General features: G+C 38.4%; 1 protein-coding gene across 3 annotated transcripts; it reads left to right on the top strand.

Moving 5' to 3' along the window:
• The first annotated feature begins 1,409 nt into the window (after positions 1-1,409).
• Positions 1,410-22,590, top strand: LOC136422713 (glycogenin-1-like). Of its 3 annotated transcripts, none has more exons than XM_066410559.1 (9): positions 1,410-1,499; positions 9,316-9,454; positions 10,073-10,247; positions 11,168-11,330; positions 12,083-12,209; positions 12,887-13,085; positions 13,777-13,809; positions 16,630-17,097; positions 19,356-22,590. In XM_066410559.1, exons 1-9 carry the CDS (start codon positions 1,481-1,483, stop codon positions 19,521-19,523), a joined length of 1,491 nt encoding a protein of 496 aa, XP_066266656.1. In that variant the 5' UTR covers positions 1,410-1,480; the 3' UTR covers positions 19,524-22,590. The 3 variants fall into 3 exon arrangements, with proteins under 3 accessions (XP_066266656.1, XP_066266654.1, XP_066266655.1); XM_066410557.1 differs by lacking the exon at positions 1,410-1,499 and adding an exon at positions 2,344-2,628; XM_066410558.1 differs by lacking the exon at positions 1,410-1,499 and adding an exon at positions 6,445-6,565.
• The last annotated feature ends 299 nt before the right edge of the window (positions 22,591-22,889 follow it).

Below are 22,889 nucleotides of genomic sequence, written 5' to 3'. Positions count from 1 at the left end.
CATACGTAAAATGTATAGTCTGCAAATGATAGCTTCAAGTCGGTATAGTTGTAAAATATGCAAAATATAATAGAAATACTAATGATATAATGCAAATAATGAATGACATAGAAGTTTATTGTATAGGACATAGTCATCATCGAAAGCTATATTACAAATAATGCATAATTTGCTGGGCAAAAGTCTTATTTGACTTTGTTGTAGATAACTACGCAACGTAAGAAAATGGCTGTATTGAGATTAGATAGGCGCAACAGTATACAAGACTGATCACGACAGAAAACGAATCGTACTCCGTTCAGAAATAACGTTACCTTTGGGAATAGTCTTGCATTGTGACGGGCCGTCGTTAGAGGGCGCTTCGTAGTTCATGTCATGCCCCGTATGATAATTGCCACGTAATGGTACTAGTAGTAGGTGCGTATACATTGTACGTATCTACATTGCTGGTTGATGTATGATCTTTTTGTCTTTCTGCAAATAAAAACACATTTTCTTCTGGTATTTCTACATGTGGTTCTTACTTTTTAAAGGCTTCTGCTATCCTCTCACGTTAAAGTAATCGCAGAGGCGTATACAACGATGGAAAATGAACTCAATCTATTGAATAGTTTGCATGTTTGTTATGAAATTGAATCGGACTTCACTGTGTTATGATTGGAAATTATGTAATATAAAGGAAGTCATACTAACAACATTGCCACAAAAGATGCATTACTGTATATGACACAAAAAGTTACACCCTATTTCATTATCAATTAAAAAAGACAACAATATCTCCATTTTTCATGGAGATAATCAGTGTAACCATATTATTTTACAATGTACGGAAAACATAATCTATGACGGAAGAGAAAATTACCCCCCCAAAGGCATCTTATATTCCTCCATTTGCATAAAAGTTCATTAGACATTAAAAAGATGTCTCTATTACACTTGTCGTTACGTTTACGTATAGATCTTAAGGTTCGAACGCAACTGACACGTTTGGTACTTTCGGCGACATCCCTAAACATGTTGGCAGAACTAGAAGCGATGACAGGACAGAAAACACGTTAATCGGATTTGAATCAACCATTTGCCACCAGTTGGACCTACGCCAGGCGCTAAATAAGGGGATACAGTATTTGATCAATGTAAGTCCAAAGGGGATTGTGTTAAGGGCCTACAGTAAAAAAAAAATCATATCCATAGTTCTATAGGCTACATCTAACAGTTGTCACCAGCGAGCGTTCAACAAATCAAATGCAGCACACACAAATCTTCTTCATATCTCTTGATATCATAAACCCGATACATCCTCATTTCACCCCGTTACTAATACAATATTGTACTACCGTAAAACAACATATCACCGACCACGCCCCCTTCCAGAGATTTGACCCGCGTGAAATAAGTAAACCGAGTCAGGGAGTTTCCCGCTTTCTGATTGGCTAATCCACCGGCCCACGCATGCGTCCTGCACTACACTGAAACCAAGATGGCTGCCGAGAGGAGAGGTGAGTGACGAAGAACTCGTTTTTACTCCCCTTTTGTCATAAAAAGCTCCAGTTTTTCAAGATCAAGGTGTATTTTATGGTAAGGGGGATAGTACTGCATTTTTCCGTCGGTGGTTCGAGTTGTCTCGGTTTGTTGATCGTTAGAGAAAGGACTTTTTCTGTGTGACACATGGTACTCCTCATTCAAGTTGTAGGTTTCACTTTTTCTTTGCGGAACAAACTGACACGTTTTGCTGGAAGCAATCGTGCATAAAAAGGGCAAAGTGTCATCTTTACATGATTAAACTGGCCGTTGTCAGCTTTTGTGTTAGCTTCTGTGGTAGCTTCTTGAGTTAAATCGTACGAATCTACGGAAAATCCAGTGATTTTTGTGGTCGCGTGCGGTTGGTAAAAGTCTGCCGATGCCAGCCCGACCTAGGTGCCAGATGTCAAAATTACAGCTGTTTCTTGAAGCCCCCGGACTGAAACGCAAGCCTTTTCACGTCCAACAAAATGTCAGACACGCCAAGCGATAACGTAGTTTCACGTCCCAAAGGACACTCCCTCTATCAATAATTCATATGGCCACTAAACTTACGTAGTCTGCTACAAGTCCAAGTCCAACTGTAAATCAATACCTACCCCCTACCTGACGTTGAAAATGCGCGCTTTTTCCTGGAACACGTGAGGTCGTTACGTCGACGCACCAGCGTGACGCAATTCCTGGTTTCACTCCAAGAAATTATGCAGTCGAAAAACATATACGAACATATAAAATGCCATCCCTAAATGTATTCTAAGCACATCCTCGTCTGTAGACCGCACGTTGGCTGTTTAATTATTTTTCTGTCTACGTGCCTGGTGCAACGTCCGCCGACGTTTACGTCAAGGTCGCGTGACTCCAAACCACGTTCTATCTCTCACCATATTTCCAGTGATGATTCCTACCGTATTCTTTGTTAAGATTTCCTTTTATTTGTATCCTGGAGAGGTTGTATGATGTTGGGTTGGTTTGTGTTGCTGCTGAGAAGGGCAACCTGCTGTATTAAGAGCAACCCTTTCCAGATCAACAAACAGGGAACCCTCCCACCTCTACAGTCAACTAGTCATCAGGATTGCAACCCAGAAAAATCCCCTCCCATACCCTATGGTAAGGTGCATTCAACATCTTCTCAAATGTCTTGATGAGCAAAGGTCTCTGACTTCTAGGTCTCATGACTTCTCGGTATAGAATTCCATTTGCAGACGTTGCCTATAGAAATGTTTGCCTTGGCAGAGTGCCTTAGTTTTCTATTTTAATCCAGGGAAGGTCACTTGTCTTGTAATCTGATACCCCCTTCTGCGTAACCATTCCTACGTCATTGTCAAAGTCGACTCACTCACTGCCTCTATAGAATATTTGCAGTTGCTTGTACGCTTCAAGTTAATGAGACCTAAACGTCCCCAAAGAGGGACTGCAATTATGTTGACCATATAATTACTTGTCCGTATATGCATGTGTAGCACGGACTGTACAAGTTTCCAATTCTTTGCGGTCTATTTTGAGACGACCTGGCCAGTTTGTCTCCGTATGGTGGGGTGTATTAACTCACTCAGACGCCATTTATGGAACTTGGCCTTCAGGGTATTTGATTATGCGTGACTGATGATTTGTTTAGGTTGAGTTGAGAGGGTGAGGTTTATTAGAGTGCAGACAATATTTGGTGCATTTTCTCTTATTCTCAAGTATTTATTTATTGAACGGTTGTCATAAAAAGAAAACATTTAGTACAGACAATAGATTTTTATGACTCATTTTGACCTTATGACCTGTATATCTCCCACGGCGCTGTCAATCAAAAAGGTTATCATGATAACAAGGTTAAAATAACAATGTTACCATGTTTATTATTAACTCACTGCTGATCAGTAGTTTATTGTCACATGGGCCTTATCATAACTGTCAATGATTATACAAGACTTCAGATTTTGGATATACACATTTATTGATTATGAAATTATATACTGAACAGCAGTCATAATTTGGTAACATGTGTTTTCTTGTTTAAAAGGTGGTGCAGTATTTCACCATGTAATGTAATGAGGATTGGACCATGTGAAAATACATCTGTAATTTAAAGTCTAAATCGAGGTCATAATCTGTGTGTGGTCAGGTGTTTTCTTACATTTCAACGTTGCTTGTATCAGCCCCAGCTCGGGCATGTTGTAAGGGATTGCATTCGTCATTTCGCGGATAGTGAGGTAAAGCCAGGGGCCCCGTGTATGAGGGAGCTTCAGGCACAAGCCTCAAGTGTCAAACCTCTCGTAAAAGAACCTAATAAACTTATCGAGAAGAGTAGGGGTGACTCGGTGAGCTTGGCTGAAAACGTGAGCTGTAGTGAAACCACATTGTTCTATTAACAAAAAGCTCCATGCTGCGACCTCAGTCTGTGGTCTGACTGCTTTGCCTTGTGAGATCCAAAGTAGATCTTGATGACATCTAGATCTACTACTAGTACTAGTACTTTTGAAAACAGAACAAGAATATTCAAAACTGGTCAGATGCAGGGAGGGTCTGTGTGATTATGAAAAAAATGGACCCATGGTGTGGATATAGCAATGAAACAGATAAGTTATATATTATAATCATATAATTATAACGATTTAGATTAGAACATACACACACTGACATTTTTAAAAAATGTCGAACTTATTGCAAACCCACAAACTAACTGAATTTTAAAGTATATACTAAGAGTTTGTTTTTAAAGTATGCTTTACTGCTAACATGTGATCTGTTGTTCACCCAGCTGTTTTACTTTTAGATAGGAAAGTCTGTATCTATGGTCTGGTGAACAGTAATTGGACAGGAATGTTGTAACACGGCTTCAACTTTCTACTTCAGTGGTCTGTAAATGTAAACGGTAAAGAAACGAAGCATGCCTTAACTGTTGGTTATGGGAGATTTTTGCCATGCAGATTTCTGTATCTCTCTTGTATAAAAATGAAACAAAGGATCAGAGATTAACTCTTGATAACCAAACATTTGTGAAAGAACAGGGAATGGCAAGGATTTTATACCCTTAACTGTGCTTTTGTAAAAAAACTATTTATAATAATATTAATATTGCTAATCACACCTTTGAAATATCCAAACAAATTGTTGATAATCTACTAATATAAGATTTACATGTTCGTTTTGAAATACTGCGTAGCTATAATAGCAAAGCAAATCACTCTAGCTTAAGCAGAGCAGATGTTAGCTTTACAGGTTATTCACTTATTGTTCCCTTGTGGCACTAATGTGTGCTGTCCTGAAGCCATGCATGTACAGGAATGTTAATCAGACATTTTGAACAGGGTTTTTTTTTACACTCCATGAATGCCTGAAATTGTAGGATGGTGAAGATTTTTGCTGTGTTCACTAATAGTAATAGACTGCTACAGGTTATCTTAATCATTTCAACTTGATTTATAGTATTTTTTATTTTTTGAAAATTATACATATATAATTAGTGACTTGAATGTCAAGGATATGGATTTAAATAATGACTGTTAATACTTTTCTTTACATACAGGTACTGGTACAGTCTGTAATGTAACATCTACATGTACTAACATAATTCCGCCACCTTGAAAAGATAAGTCCAAACAGATCTCCAGCCCAACGTCCTCCAGTATAATGCACTCACGTATGTCTAAACTGTGCATACCTGGGCACTACATACATACATGTAGAGATCTCTGAAACCAAAGTTGTTTTGAAAACTGGCAGATTTACATGACAGTATGTAACGTGGCAGATAAATGGTAATGGAGGTTACAATTTATGATGTATGTTATTCTTATCAGCTAATAAAGCATGGGAAATTTCTTAAGTTTGCCATTGGAGAAAAGGTCAAAATTCCATGGGGAATACCCTTACTGTGCGACATGCAGCATACATGTGTGTACAGTACATGTGATGTAGAGTTATGTAAAGCATTGTTGGTTTTATATTGTCATTCTTATTTCCTAAGTTTGCTGTTGGCTAACAAGTACATAAAGTCCTTGGGGAACTCCCTTACTGTAGAACATGCAGTGTACATGTGACTATCACATGTACAGCATAGTTTACCTATCGGTCAAAGGTCAGCTTCTGGAGAATACTGTAAATGCATTTAAGTTCGAGTGGTTTTTATTTCGCAACAAGGCGAAAATGGACTGCTTGCGGTGGTTTTAAGTTTGCGGCAGCGCTATAGTCACATACTGCTACAGTATTGGACAAAAATGTTCGTGGTGGTTTTAAGTTTGCGGTGAAACGGTCGCCGCGAAATCCGTGAACATAAATACACCGGGAACATTTCTGCATTTACAGTAGTCTATTAGTAAGGTCTGCCCCCTTCCAAAAGGTCATGACATTATCATTTGTTTCTTGCTAAATTAAATTTATGGGAAATTCAAGGTAGAGTTTGTGAGCTCTTTTTTGGGGAGAACAGTATGGCTAAGGGATTGAAAATCAATATTTGATGATAAATTTCCACATATACAAATGATATAATACCTCAAGATACTTTGTAAACATGCTGTATGAAATGAAAACATAGAAATCCTACACCATGTGAAATAGTACTGTGTGGATATGATATTTTTCTGTGCCCAATACATGTATATTGTGTAGACTGCATTGGAAGACGCAATTTCCAGTTACCTGACAGATTCAGAGCAGGGTGACCTTCAATAGGACATTGTCCCCTAAACGACCTTGAAAAGGTAGTATGCCACTTGACTAGATCTGTGTGGTGTCACATGACATGATAAGGCTGATTGACAGTGTCAATCATGGAGACACCTGTCTTTAGGCACATGTTATAAAACAGAAAGATTGTGACCCATATTTGATTATTGATTGGTCAAGTACAAACGCACAGTCGCCCTCCTTCTAGGTCAATGTTTCATCATATGTGGGTCTCAAACTGGGTCGTTTATGCAAATTCCTGAGAAAGTAGGTCAGGGCGAACGTGACAGACCCAGACATGCGAGAGGAGTGGGGTGGGGCGGCTCCAGACATCTTTTCTCCGTCATTTCAGACATGAAGTTCCAACAAAAGGATTCTGCTACAATAATGGGTGTGTACTTTAAACATTGTTTGCAGATGTGAAATGGATAAATGATGTAGCGATGCTCTTTCTTGTGCTAGTTCTGTGGCGGAATGTGATGATAGCATGCGGTATCTAAATATGTTTTTTTTAAGGGGGATAACATCTACTTTAAGTTAAACATAATTCCCTGAAAAGATACGGTGAAACAGATCTCCAACCCAACATCCCCCAGTATAATGCACTCCTGTATATCTAAGCTGTGCATACATGGGGATGCTGCACTAGTGATCTCTGAAACCCACTTTTTGTGGTGGATTTATGTCACCCAATGGATTAATGTTAATGGAGGTTACAGACTGGTACATTCAGGTACATGATATAAAATGTACTTGAATGTTCGGAAGGATACTTGAATGTTCGGAGGGATCGTTTGCTTGTCTGAGTATTTTAGACTCTGAAATTATAAAGATACATCGTCATGTTTGAGCAAATAATGCTTAAATTATTCAGATTTAAAAAGAGTTTATATGACTTCGTCAGGTAATGGTAAATCGTGTGTATCTAGTGTTGCAGCTGAAATGCTGTGTTCTTTCTACATGTACCGTACTTAAATTTGAACACTCCTGTGCATGCATGTACAAGTACATGTACATGACTAGCATTTCAATTTACCTGTGTAAAATCGTAAATTATAATCCTAGCATTTTTACTCAAGGGGAAGATTAGTTTTACTGCAATTCAAGTAACCTTGATTTTATTGATAATCCCTTTATCTTCATGTATAATCAATACCACACTTTTAACAATAGAGATGCATGTGCATTTGGTATATCTTTATGAATAATGTATATGCTGCAAGCTAGACAAGTGATATGTTTGGAAATATGTAACGTTACATATGATAATAATAATAGCTTGGAATTCCTTTTCTCAATTCTTGGATTCAAGCAACGCTTAAAGCAATAACTTAGTACAAAACTCCTTCATGCAAAACTTAAGACAGTTAGGAATTCTTAAATTTCTAAGCATTTCTTCAAATTTGACCTGTCATTTCAAAAGATCCACAATGCTTTATATATCACTCTTACTCATCATAGTCTTGTTATTTTTTGCAATGCAATCTCTTCACATAGGAATTGTTAATTGGCTGCCTATAGTGTTGATAAATAAGCTTTCCCGCCAGGTTTCCACATCAATATTTCTATTCTGTATTCATCTCACATTTCTTACATATCGATCTCTGCTGCAGTTAAAATGACACCTGAAGCTGTTATCCAGAATATATTATAGGATGAGGTGATAAGTGATTTTTGCTGTTGTCTGGCATAGATAAAAGGGTCAACGACCTCTATATGCTGAATTATTGAAATGGATGATATGGGTGGATAAGAATGATTTCTAAATCAGCATAGTCTTTGATATGGTGTTATAAGACTCTTGAAGAAAACCTTTCAAAATATCTATATTTTGAGCTTGAAATCTTATGCAATGGGATGAAACTATTTTATTTTACAATTCTACACAAAACGAAATAGAGAATTTTCACCCACTATTAGTATTACATATTTTCCTGTTTATCAAGAGAAGACATGAATAACTTTTATTTACAAACTGTTATTATTCCAGCATGTTTGCAATATTATTCTAGTCAAATTGGTTAGTTATAAGTTATAAATAGCAGTGGGCTTATATGAAAGTTGATATTGTACAGAGTATCGTGAACTATATGTATGGGGTCATAATAAGATATCTACATCGATGATATTTCCCAGACTATGTCAAACTTGGGCATGTTCCCAAGCTGCATATACATTGTAGATGTAATTGCATTATACTGTAATAATGAATAATTGGCATGTTTATCAAAGGCTAATGGGCTAGATATGGTCAATGGCCAAAAATAGAGGTTATGCATACAATGTATATGGTTGCTCAGAATTCCCTGATGCTTGTATAGATATATGTAGATTTTACATTGAATACATTGTATTTTTTCCCATCATTTGGTAAAGTTGTTCTTGTTGTAAATGCGTGTGCAGGGTAAGGCTCTCACTAGCTCTGGATAGTTTCCTAGTCTTCTTTTGAGGGAGCAAAGTTCTGTTTCAAGTATGAAAAACACAAGGAATCTAGGGAAGTCTGCAGCAGGCATGTTTTCTATCTGGGAAATACTCTATGCTCTTATTTCAAAATTTTTGGGGTCATATTTCAGAAGGTTTCATCTTGATTTTTATTAAAGTTTTTAAGCACTTCTGATGACTTGTTTCTGTCAACTTGGACAAATTTTTGTTTTCGTCTGGAGCAGCAAAAATGAGTCCAAGGATCAGAGGAGACAAACACATTGACTTAGGCTTAAGGCTTGACCTAGCTAACATAAGGCCTCCCTTATATGAGAGTTTGTGCTTGTTCTAGATTAGGAGTTGATGTATTGGGGTCAGCAGGTATTATATTATACCACTGGGGCATGTTAACTTCTGTCTTCTTAAAGATAATGGCTTCTTGTATAGGAGTTCACTTTCATCATGATATACATATGCTCTGAAAAATTATATAAACAACTGATGATATGATAATTATAGTAATTTATACTGAGTTATACCGAATAGTGAGTGAGTGAGTGTTATAGTGCCTCTCTCACATTACTTGACATGTCAGTCATCGAAACATCGGTTGAATGAAAAATAAAACATTTGGTTGTGTACAAAGAATCTTCTTATTCAGTGACTTACCAACCTGATGAAACTATTCACTGATCCATGTTGCTTTTTTTTATGTTTCAGATAAAGAAGCGTTCGTGACGTTGGTGACCAATGACAGCTACTCGTTCGGTGCGTTGGTGCTGGGCCAGTCCCTCAGGGCTGTGCACACCACCCGCAAACTGGCCATCATGGTAACACCGCTGGTCTCCGACAATGTCAGGTAAGTTTTACTAGGGCTTTTTCTAAAGAGGGTTACAGGGGCGCTATCCCATGCCCTGACAATGCACCCGATTACCCTGGGGAACAGATAGAATTGCAATTATTTCCTAGACAAAAAAAACGGTGAAAGCTTTACAGTAACTGTTTGGTCTCTCCGTAATATCTGCTGTCTGTCTTTACACATTGTGTGCTTTGTTGTCTTTTTAGTCACACTTGTACGTTTTGCATGATATTCCCACTATAAAATCAAGGGTAACAAATCCAATTTAGGATGCAGCCAGGCCGCCAATGTGCCGCAGTCCAGTAAAATACCCACTTAAACTTTATGCAGTTTTTAAAATATTTTTTTTTAATATTATTGGAATTGCAACAGTGCAATACACATGGGACACAGGTAGCTATTGCTGGTATCGTGATCCACACATAATGATATACCTGTTTTTTACACTTGGGTACGGGTGGAGTGGGAAAGTCGTGCAAAGTGCCTTTTTCCAAAGGGCACAAGATCGGTGGCGTCAGGGGATTCAAACCCAGGACCCCTGCGTTCTTGGCCGAAAACCCTGATGTTACGCCACATGACCCAAGCAGTTTTTTAAGGTGCACCACTGTTTTCCCCCAGAGAACAGCTGAGTAAGGTGTACGATGACGTACACACGGTGGATGTGGTGGACAGCGGTGACACGGAGAAACTGGCCCTCCTGTCCAGGCCTGAACTCGGCATCACCTTCACCAAACTGCACTGCTGGAGACTCACCAACTACACCAAGGCAGTCTTCTTAGATGCTGACACTATGGTAGGTCTTTGAAATATTTGAAATCTGTAGTCAATGTTCCATCTTGCTTGTAGACTTGTTCAGTCTGAGTTATGTTGGTATTACTTCTTAAGATTCTGGTCATTAACAATCATTGAAATTATTGAAACACTTTAAGATAGGGCTGGATCTCTAAAATATCAAAATGATATATCTGTAGGAATTTAACATTTTTTCTACAAATGGTGGTCCTGTCTTAAGAAGTGTCAAAGTGTTCATTAAGATTTGTTGAACAGTTCGGTCAAATAGGGAGTAGCACACCTCAGGGATATACAATCATGAAGGTAGCCACCACTATCTTGGCCTAACTGCCTTTAAGGTCACAGTTACTCCGTATACTGTCTCAAGATCTGTTGCACGGTGTCAGATAAAAGTTGTTTTAAGTGAACACACTACATGTACGCCATCATGTTTCAAAGTAACCTGTTCATTGGTTGTCGCAACTCATTGTTATACAACTGTAGGTAGCCACTCAACTATCTTGGACTAAATATCCTTCTGTTTTGATAGAAAGCAGTGAAATTGCCCAGTCACATTTGCCATATTACTGATGCAATGGCCTAGTGGGTAGAGTGTTAACCTTGCATACGGTAGGTCGTGAGTTCGATCCCTAGCAGAGTCATACCGGGTGTAACCGGGAGCAGCAGCTTAATTAGATAAGGGTTAAAAAATTGTAAATACAGCTTTCTCTGCGTAGCACTCAGCATTATAGGGAAAGAGTAATGGTTGAGCACACACCACTAACACAGTAACAGTCCCCTGCTGTAGTGATTGCACAGAGTTGTGAGGCCCAAGGGCCACTGAAACAGATATGGGCACTGCCCTATGCACCATCTTTTGAAGAAAGGAGTTCAACTTTTTAATATTTGAAGGTCCTAACCTGTTTCCTTCACCCCCATCAGGTACTGAGGAATGTTGATGACCTGTTTGACAAGGAGGAGTTGTCAGCAGTGCCTGATATCGGCTGGCCGGACTGTTTCAACTCCGGCGTGTTTGTGTTCCGTCCGTCAGAGGACACCTACCAGGCACTGCTGCAGTGCGCCACGAATACCGGCAGCTTCGATGGTGAGATGCGTGGATTTGTGTCAAGTGCATTCCATACTACAGCCTTATCATTGTTAGCACTTCAAACATGGCTAGCATGCATGTCCATTAGAAACTGTTCTGTTTGTTATCTGCTTGTTTGATGACTGGTAAAAAGCACCTTGATGCATAATACACCACGAACAGCAAAACTATGGAACTCCCTCCCAGCCCACTGCTTTCTCCCCGATTATAACCTACAAGCATACACTGCTATCTCTCACCTTAGCCACATTCTGTCAATTAGTTCAATGCTTAAAGAAGTGACCCTCGGCCTTGCATTGAGCGAGATCGTTAAAAACAACGAAATTTGGTACTTTGTTCCCCGACCCTCAAGATGAGGTTGGGACTACATACTAGGTGAAGGTGAAAATACTTTGGTAGTGAAGGTGGCTTTTTCTAGGGGGGAAAAGACTGTGTAAGACTGAGCTGTTTGATTTAATCTATTTGCACAGGATCTGGAACACAACCCCTCTTAGTGATGAAATGCCATTCAGTGTAATTTTGCAAAAGCAAAAAGAGGAAGGTTCTTAAAAGTGTTGGTCATGTCCTATATACAGCCCCTCTCCTCTAAAACTAGCTATGGCTGACATATAGTTAGTCCGACTCCATTTGATTGAATGATTTTAATGTTAGAAGTTTTTTAGGTCTAGATGCATGCTGAAAATGAGAGAGATGAGATAAGGAAAAATGGAATGTTCTTGAGACATGTTCATGTTTGTATGTGTTTTCAGGAGGAGACCAGGGTCTGTTGAATACCTTTTTCAGTGACTGGGGAACTAAAGACATCTCTCGTCACCTGTCATTCTTGTACAACATGACGTCTACTATACACTACTCCTACCTACCCGCCTTTAACAGGTAAGGCAGTACCATACATCATACACTTATTAAATCTTGTATACAGTCTTGGAAGAGTAGATTCAGTATGAGCAAGAATTTTCTGTTTCATGGTTTTGTTTCAATTTCATGGTTGATCATGTGTCATACGAATGTGTAGAATGATTTTCTTGTGGCGATGAATCAAAACACCTTTTCCATTGCAAACCTAGTAGACATTAAATTGTGCAGTCAATGTAGGTGGTTTAAATGCAGGCAATATACATTGCTAAAAAAGGTATAGTTTGTGAATTATGACTTTCTTCCATACACCTGTATGAATGCAGTGAAAATGAAAGTGATCCCAAAACAGCTTAGCTCACTAAAGAGCTATATTCTTCCACTGGTCGTGACAGATGCTATGTACAGTTTCTACATGTTCCCTGTGCCGAGGAAATTCCCCTAGCTCTTTTCGACAAGTACAATGAACAGTGGAATGCCTCCTGTCCTAACGACTGCAACCCTTTCCAGTAGTGTGCATATTGGGTGAGCGACAACAGTCAGGATTCAAACCCCTAACCTCTTGGTCCAGAGGCAGAGTTGCTCACCACTGGTCTACACATGCTATATAATACTGACAAGTAGATTTTCAAGTTAGAGCTGTAATGATAGTGTTGTGTGTGTGATAGTTCTTGAGAGGATGTTTTTGTTTCCGCCAGATTTGGAGGGGATGTGAAAATAGTCCATTTCATCGGCCCCATCAAGCCGTGGCACCACCAGTACGACTCGAGGTCGGGCACGGTGAAGCCCCACCCTAACCAGGACTCTACCCTCCCCCCACACCACATGGACTTCCTCCAGGCATGGTGGGACGTCTTCATGAACAGGGTCAAACCACTGCTGGAGGGGCAGGGACAGGTCGGTCTCAAGTTTTTTTGGCGACGCCTCAGGGGCGAGCCTTATGGTATAGTAGTACTGTGTGCAGTTTTGCAAGAATGCTAGTTAATCATTATTCTCAAATCTGCAGTATGCTATAGCATAGCATATATGGTTTCATATTCCATAGACGGCCGTGTGCGATGACATAGACAGTTTGTGAGCAAAATCCCCCGTGACGAAACCAGCTAGCATGCAGTCTGTGTGGTTCAAATTCGTCTATTGTGTATATCATACCATACATCAATGATGCATTTTGTTTGCACACGGAAACCAGACTGTTCTAAAGTCATCTTGCATATTTGCTTCTAAACGCATGCAAATTGTGTCTTTGGAACGCCACTACAGTAACAACGTATAAAATGTAGTACATATACTTGTGTATATTCCAACCTCTTTCACAGTACAACATTACTAGTAGCATACAAAGTCATATGATATATAATATGTAATTGTATGCCTGGATTCTTCATTTCTTTATAATGCATGAATAAAATCCATGTACTAGTACTAGTACTATCATAATGCACTCAGTTTTAGAAAAAAGCCTGACTTCTTGCATGTATTGGTTAAGGTTGAATATACCCAAATCACATACATTTGTCCCTAACATAGCACACAGGTACAGTGTAGCTTCTTCATTAACCAACCACCTGTCATGTCCACTGTCCAGCTCCTCTCTGGTGACCATGTGGGAGATACCCAGGTTTGTGACTTGTACCCTCCTCTTGTAGCTTCCCCCAGTAACTATCTATTCTTCCACTAACATTCGTATAATATCTATATATCAATTTCATGTAACACTGGAGAAAATTTGAGAAGTTCGTAATTTGGACATCTGATACTGTAAATGCAGGAATGTTCGGGGTGGTTTTATGTTCACGGTTTACGGTTTACTGCAAACTTAAAACCACCGCGAACGTTTTTGTCCAATATTGTAGCAGTATGTGACAATAGCGCTGCTGCAAACTTAAAACCACCGCAAACACTCCATTTTTGCCTTAGCGCGAAATAAAAACCACGCGAACTTAAATGCGCTGAGCTGTATATGTCGGATCAGACAACTACTGTAAATAATGCAGAAATGTTTGCAGTGGTGAGCTCTTAACGCAAACTTGAAACCACCACGAAAAGCCATTCCATTGGGTGACTGTAGCGCTACTATTATTTCAGACGCGAACTTAAAACCACCGCAAACATTTCCACATTTACAGTATGTCTTTTGAAGTATGTGAATGATTGATATCAATTATCTGGATTAAATTTAATTGAATTTTCCAAATTTCTAATATCTGAACAAATTTGAAGACCAGTGTTATATGAAACATTTGTGAACTTATTGCAGTTTTCTAACAAGACTTAGCTTCTGATCTTTGCAATGCGTGGTGTGATTCAGTAATGTACACTTTCTGACTGGTTTTTGAGCATTATATTCTGCAGGGCTCGAAACACTTCTAAGTTAGTGAACTAATTGCTGATATCATACCCATAGGTAAAAAAGCAAGCAAACAAAGAATTGAAATTTTTGCTTGCTGTTTGTATCCTAACCAAGCCAGACAAATCATTGGAAAGTGGTCCTGGATTTTGCTACGGTCTTACCATGCCAGCATTGCAAATATTTGCTTCTTAGAATTACTACGAGACAATGAGGTGAGAGTAAATTCAGGTATGCTGAAAAGATATTTCCAGCCCTGAACTTCAGCATAATCATAGTCAAATGATTATTATTCATAAGTGATGTGTATCTACTTACTAAGATAATCTCTTAAGGGTCTAACTATAAGTGACATTGAACTAATCTTTACGAACGACACTCGAACCAAATTTCTTTCTTTTAATTCCTTTCTTTTGTGTGGAAATCTATTAATTTCAAGTGTCTCAGTATGACGATTTTTTTTCCACGCCAATCTGAGCTTCTTTTATTAACAGCTTTGCAGTGCCTTTGTGGTGGTCTGATGTGAGCTTGTTGATTAATGCTTAATTAACATTCATTTGCGCAAGAACAGCTTCCAGCGCACAAAGCTAATTTCAGCTTCATTTGCATATGTGTCATGATTTTGTTGCGTCTTGACCAATGATGCCTCTTTGTGGATACAGTCAAAGCTGGGCAGCCAACCACCTCCAGTCACAAGCCACATTAAAACAGTTCTGTCCTGTTTTACATACATGTATCAAGACCCTTTGCTAATCAACCAACGGTCTTAACCAACCAGCAAACACTACCCCACTGAACAATCAAAATTGATTGACAGCAGCACCAAGCCCAGCAGCAGCCATTTTGAAGGCATCCAGAGCATTTAATGAGGCTTGAAACTTGAATAAAAAAATCCAATTTCTAGTAATTCCTACACATAGTAAGTTTCAATAACACTATACCATTACATATCGACATTAAAGGAGCAAAGATACGATGTCGTTGTGTTGTGAAAACTGATAGAAAATCCAAGCCTTAATAGACTGATCCTGACTGTCCATCACAATTAGCGGTTCAACCAATGAGAGAGTGACTGCATGTCCGTCAAATATTTACATTTTTATGTTTTAATTTTGCATTTCTACGTTTTGACGGTGGTGGGCGGGGCTATGGTATCAGTCTATTTACACTAGGCGCGTGATACTAAAAGATCACCATGTAGCTTATTTTTGTGCCGCTTTTGAGCACTTTTGATAAGACATCGGTACGCAAATGTGGTAAACAGTGGCATTAAATGTCAATTTCATAAAGATTACAGCAACTAGAATATTTCCAGTTTTCGAGCCTCATAAAATGCTCTGGGTGCCTTTAAATTAAAAATTTCTGCAGGCACCGACATCGACAGCCTTTAATTTCATATTTTAACACCAGGATTAGAAACATTTACATTTTCGGATACACACAATCATGTAATCTTCACAATGGGAATACAATGGTAAAGATACCGATTCAGTTGATAAACAGTTAGAATGTATATCCAGCCAACCAACCCATTGTCTGTAGCAACCACTCCTCCTCAGAAAAATTTTTCTAAATCCCTTGAGTGGTTGCTGAGACCAGGTTTGACTGTATTTGATCATACCAGCTTCCAATAATTTTCTGCAAGTAAGACCATTAATTATATCCCCATGGTGTTGTACATGTAGATCTAGAGGTAAGATTAGTTAGTGATTTATCAGATGTAAATGTCTTGTACAAATTTACTAAAGATGCAGTTGTGAAGACTTTTACCTGTGGTGCCATTCATTGATTTCATATTTCGTCATAAATGTTAATGCTTCGGAAAACGTTTTGTTGCATAAATTTTACAGAAAATTTAAAAAACAGAAGGCTATGTGCATAATCTTTAGCTTTTTAACAATGAAAATTCATAACCATATATAATACATAATTCCTTCTTCTGCTTGTCTTTCCCTAAATCTTGACGTTGTATAGTTGTTCAGTGCATTGTTTGATAAACATGCTGTTCAACTTTAACGGCAGATATCCGACATGCATGCATGTACATCTGTCATACCGTATACATAGTATGTTTGCTTGGACTTTGCGTAGGATAGAGCCCCGGATAGGATTCCGCTGCCGCAAAGTCCACGCCGCTTTCCTCCATGGCATCCGCCAACCCCTCCCAGAAAACATTTCACCCCAGTGCATGATGGGAAGGACGACCAGGGTAGGGACTTTGACACCCCTCCCCCACACGCACCCTACTTGCCGCAGGAACAACCACACGATAACTCTGATTCTGAAGTAGAGGATGATGGGATAGAAGAGCCAGAGCACCATGGGGATGATTTTGAGGAGGATCATGGGATAGAAGAGCCAGAGGATCATGGGAATGAGATTAAAGAGGATGATGGGATAGAGGAGCCAGTGCATCATGGGAATGAGTTTGAGGACCAGTCCCAGTCAGAGTGTTTGTCGTTGTCAGAGGGAGATGAGAGCTCGGAATCACAGTCGACGTTGTGTGATGACACGCCCGTAGACACGTCCGGAGTGTCCTCCCTCGGGGACACGGCAGAGGTATTGCGTAGAAACCGACACGCTGCCGCAGCTTCGTACCCGCTTCGCTGCCCCCCTACCTGTTCCGGCTTTGCGACTTTGTACCGCTTCGCACTCTTTGTACTCAAGATTTTGTTGTTCTTCGACAGTGTCGTTCAGTTGTGTTGACTTGAGTTGTGTTTGGTAGAGAAGGGATCTATATACACCGACCAAGGACTGTGAGAAAATGTCGATTTCTCTACCAGTGACAATTCATCTTTTTTTCCGTCTTTCTTTTTTCTGGGGGTGGGGCAATGGTTTTCTCTTGAAGAGATGAATCTTTGACAGTCCTGAAACTGAAGTTACTAATATGTATGGATGCCTCATCTACAAAAAGAAAGTATTGTTTGACTATGTTGTATATTATGTAGAGTGTAGGGTTTCATGTGTTTTCTTAGACGATATGTGGAATGATTCCCCTGTCATCACACACCAGCTTTGCTGCTTGCTGCAGACTTCACTCATATCACAGGATAACTCTCCACCATTCCATTGGAAACCCGTACATTGTGTAGCTCTTTGAGTGAACTTAGAAGTGCTGTGCTGTCATAACATCAAAACAAAACATGCATTGATATACATTTTTTTAAACATTGAATTCATCTTAAGTATGAAATGAAAAAAAGGACGCCATTGTGACAAGGTCCAGAAATTATCTATTGTGAATCATCATTAACTTTTTTTGACAGAGGTAATGTTAACAATTTTTGTTTAATATGATTAAGTACTTGAAGTGTAAAATCAGGTCATGTTATGACAGCATCTGATCTTTAATTCTGGCCATGTCACAATTTAGTTAGTACATGTAGGTGTTTGAAACATTCAATTTGAGGTATTTTCAACTTACATTGTAGAAGACCACACACTTGTAGCTTAGATCTAGAATAGACCCAATGCACCCTTTTTTACCTATGATATATGATACTAAGACGGATAGTGCTTTTATCTTCTGAAAATCGCAACTGTTTGAACTGCATTCAACATGTCTTCCTCTTGACAGTTAAAAATTTGTTTGCGTTCGTTCCTTGAGCAAAGGTATTTTGGGCAAGGCTATCAAAATACTTCCATGGTCCTATTATTTCACAGCATTACCGGTACTGCAGGCAAAACTTTTGACAATCTTTTCATTTTTTCTTGCAGACATTTTTTTTCATCAGGAGTGTGGTCTTTTACAGTTGCATTTTCAAACTTTTGATCACAGTGGTGAAAGTTGTTCCTGGGCAAGCTTCATTCCCCAAATATCCATGATTGTACAAGATCATTGCCACAAAACCAAGTGTCACAAGCACATATAAAGTCGTACAGACGGATCCATGCTATATAACCTGTTTAAAACAGCTATCAAACAACTTTTCACAGTTCACAAACTTGAAGATCATTTTTCACTTTTTTTTTACTTTTTTTCTTCTTTTTTTTCCCTACTGTTGACAGGTGGGAGCATGGGATTTGGCAAACATCTTGAAGGTTTCACAGAATTTTTTTTTACAGTATTTTTCGTTTTACTTTTGAGATTAGATAACATTATGAATTTATAAATTATGGTGAATTTGGATTTAGCGTGCACACGTTGTACCTTAAACTTACAGAAATCACAAAGCCTAGAGAGATGGAACCGCACTGACCGTGGTTTTAAATGTTGCTAATATCTACAGTGTAAAAATCATCCTTATTTGGATCTACATGTAGATGCCCTTGTATTTGGTGCCTTGTATCAAGTTTGAATCTACATGTCCTTATTTGGTCCTCTGTATCTGTGACATGTGTGGAAATTTTAGATCCATATTTGGATCTAGACGCACTTATTTGGTGCTCTGTACCTGTGATATGTGTGGAAACTCTGGAGTTTGCTGCAGGCAGGAACAGTTTGACCTGCTGACCTTTGAACTCTGACCTTGGCACTCAGCCAATCGTCTTGCATTCCACAAATTGCAGCACCTATTGCAAGCCAAGCATAATACTGAGTCTCGTAGTATGCTTCTGCAAGACAAAGTAACGCTGCACTGACCCTGAATTCGTTCAAACCAACATTTAACATGATTAAACTTTAATTTTCTGATGACATAAAGATTATCATTCATTCCTAATGTGAGTCTCACATGACCTTGAAAATCCACTGATTTAGCCGGGTCAAATGTCAAAGTTCAGCACTTAGAAGAGACAGGGAAGCCACATTGGGTACAAAGGTTAGAGGTCGCACTGACTCAGAGGATATGCTAATTTTCTCCTTTTGGATTTTCTAGGACCTTACCGGCCAGCTGGCCCAGCTACAAGTTTACGGAGGTGATTCGCCGGCGCACGTGTCATCAGAGGATCACCGACGCGCCTGGGAGCGTGGCGAGATCGACTTCACCGGGTTGGACCGCTTCGAGAATATTCAGAAGAAACTGGACGCTCAAATCAAGAGTTAGGTTTATATTTCTACAATGTGATATCCCCCTTGAAGTAACATTATAGTTGAAACAAAACAACTACCCTGAAATTGCAATAGCAAAATTGTTTCTTAAAAAGCAAATTCCTTAGAACTAATGGTAAAAAAATTGTATTAAAGAAAAATTTCCTCAAGTGTTTTTGCAGGATCATCAAATTATTCAGATCCTCAGAAGAAAGTTCGTTTGTACTTTCTGAAGAAAAAAAACTTTTGTCTTTATCAAAGCAGCAATAGACCAATCCCAACTGTCAATCAAAGTTAGTAGTTCAACCAATAAGAGAGTGGCTGCACCTCTGTCAAATTGTTCACATTTGTACTATTTGTTAATGCATTTACAATGTATATGTATCAACTGAGATGGACTATGGGATTGGTCTATATGGATATTTCCTCCAACGGACATGAACTGCTCTCTAAGTTTTATCTTCCAACAACTAGTCCTTATAAAAAGTCCTTCCACAAAAGAGCTACCTTTTTACTTTCCTCAGCACATTCTATTTCTATGCTCAAAATTCATACTGGTTATTGTGGCATTGTTTGGTTATAAGCCCAAAAAACAATTTCTTGTCATAGTCCAATGATTTTCTCACTCTTGGGGTCCTCGCTTGATACTTGTAAAAAAACAGAAAACTTGAGAATTATCAAATAGGGTAAACCTAAGGCATTTGTGTATGCTAATGAGGATAAGGTTGGTGTTTAAAGCAGATTGCCATTCAAGTATTTCAGTCCAAATAGCCACAAGACTCAGGTTTTTCTTTCCTACACAACTTTGCAGATGATGCTTGACATTCAACATAAGGACTTTTATACTGTCTTTCGCATGATCCACTGGTGCTCAGTAGAGTAAGCCTAATTGTTACAAATTGTTCGTACATGTATTTGCATCTGTAAGAAGGCAATCAGATATGGCAGACTAGAGTATAGCAGCTCTTAGAATGTTTGGCAACAATGCATTCCGTATTGTCCAAATCACAGAAACACAGGCAAGCCGAAAACCGTACTTCAATTCCTTGGATGAAGTGATGAATTGAAACAAACCATTGTCAATGGATAGACTAGTGCTACAGTTAGACTTTTCTGGGCTCATGCTATAGTTTGACACACATGGCAGTAAAATCTTTGCTGTTGTGCCCTACAATACATTTCATCTACCTTTTGTACATGTATACAACTGTCAGTATTCTTGACTCAATACTTTGGATAGGTTGTCTCATATCCAATGCAGAGTTGTCTCATATGCAATGCAACAATGCATTTCGTCCAACTGTCCAAATCACAGAAACACAGGCAAGCCGAAAACCGTACTTCAATTCCTTGGATGAAGTGATGAATTGAAACAAGCCATTGTCAATGGATAGACTAGTGCTACAGTTAGACTTTTCTGGGCTCATGCTATAGTTCGACACACATAGCAGTGAAATCTTTGCTGTTGTGCCCTACGTTACATTTTACCTACTTTTTGTACATGTACAACTGTCAGTATTCTTGAGTCAATTTAGGTAAGTTATCCCAAATACAACATGGAAAAGTAAGAATGGCCAGTACTAGACAAGCACTTCTCATACCACATAAATTCTGTATAACTTCTTATCCATGCCTCTTCCATTTCCGCTCAAAAAGGTGCTTGTGCAAGAAAAATATGTGAAGTCCAAGAAGAAATAACGAAAAATTTGACTCATTCACAGTATGAATTATTTTTCATAAATCTTCCCTGCCCCATGTTGAAAAATTGACTTCATTATGTAAAATCAAAGTTAATTCCATGGCAAGTGCATCCCATTAATGTACATGTATTCAATTTCTTGCGTTTAAGCATAGGGACTACATATTCAAGTAAACCTTTTGTCAACTAAAATGCTAAATCAAGAAATATTTGCTCTATTTGAGAAGCAAGCAACTTGCAACTTGTTTATACTGTACCTCTTGGTCAAGAGAGGACTAAAAATGCCACAACTATACAATGAAACAAAAGAAAACCAACCTAACTGAATACTATGTCTTCAAGAATTCAAATAAACAGTAAGATATAATTATCTTTAGGAGCTATCACGTTAATCGCTTTATTAGCTGGATTTATTATATGGAGGATTATCAGCGTTGATTAATAGGTAGGTTATAACTTGACTGATTGTGATAGATTTATGTCTATTCTTATGATATTATATGTATAAGCCATGAATTGAATACCTTTAAATTTAGATTGCCTACAGTGTAATTTGCTGCTAATTATGCACATTGTATTTGTCATCTGACAATTTTAGAATCTCGCAAGCATTTTGCATTATACTAAATTCAATAGTATGGTATTTTCCTTGAGTTCAAATGTTTCATAAAGTATTGCACAGAATCTAGATGATTATATTTATTTTGATTTTGCTAAAATATTTCATTATATGTCTACACAATTCTTTAGAAGTTGATGGTACAAAATCAACAACAATTAGAAAGGAAAAGGATTAAAATTAATGGTTGATGGACTCCTAAGGAAATTTTTCCTTTGTGTGGTTGAGGAAAATGCATAGTATCCATGCATTAGATATTGGAGTGAGTTCATGCAATAAAATAGCCAGGAAAACTGACGAAAACTCTTTTTTTTGTATAGTCATACTTTTAGGTTCCCACCTTTAAGTTTTGTCCCCTTGGCAGTTACTTCAGTTCCGCTTACTGATGGGACTACATGTTGTATGTCTCTGAAGATATGACATAAATTGCAACACATGAATAAAAAGGTTTTGATTCAAATGATTGTGAAATTAAGTAAAATTCGTCAAGCTTGTCCCAATAATATTTCCTTTGCAATTTGATCTGGACTGCTGCAAGATCCCAATGCAATTTGATAATTGGGAAGTGTTATTGTAAGCATAGCTAGAGCTGGAATTGAAGCTTATGTTCAAAGGATGTAGTTTCCTAGAACTGCTCCTGCATAGCTACCAAATGTGTAGATTCCAGTGGTAGTCATGTATTTATATTAGGAGCGTATTGGTTGAGGCTGAATCTGTGGCAAAGTTTATTGAATAATTGCATTAAATGATTCGCAATGGAAGAGAGATTATCCAAAACGTGGTGATGTTTGTGTGTGTTCTACCCTTTTTCTATTGATACGTATATAATGAAAGCTCTGCACTCCATGCTTTACAACATCTTAGTGTATTATCCCTGTCCTTGGTGCTGAACAAGAATCATGTGCAATGGCTCCATTAAATCCTTAGATGTATGTGTGTACTATGCTGTAGAAGAGATACTAAATCAACATCTAAAGATCACCTTTATTAAAACGCTACATGTCTATTTGCCTTTAAAAGTCACTAGTATTATCCCTGTCCTTGGTGCTGAACAAGAATCGTAC

The sequence above is a fragment of the Branchiostoma lanceolatum genome, chromosome 17, assembly GCF_035083965.1.
Source record: "Branchiostoma lanceolatum isolate klBraLanc5 chromosome 17, klBraLanc5.hap2, whole genome shotgun sequence".
In the NCBI taxonomy this organism is placed as follows: domain Eukaryota; kingdom Metazoa; phylum Chordata; class Leptocardii; order Amphioxiformes; family Branchiostomatidae; genus Branchiostoma; species Branchiostoma lanceolatum.
Note: the sequence above shows the minus strand (reverse complement) of the source record. Positions and strands in the feature narration are given on the sequence as shown.

Excerpts from the sequence above, each read along its gene's own strand:
- LOC136422713 (XM_066410557.1), top strand. The coding sequence starts at position 2,475 with ATGATGTTGGGTTGGTTTGTGTTGCTGCTGAGAAGGGCAACCTGCTGT. Across the intron at positions 9,455-10,072 it reads CTGGTCTCCGACAATGTCAG|AGAACAGCTGAGTAAGGTGT; the intron begins GTAAGTTTTACT and ends GTTTTCCCCCAG. Across the intron at positions 17,098-19,355 it reads CCCTCGGGGACACGGCAGAG|GACCTTACCGGCCAGCTGGC; the intron begins GTATTGCGTAGA and ends TGGATTTTCTAG.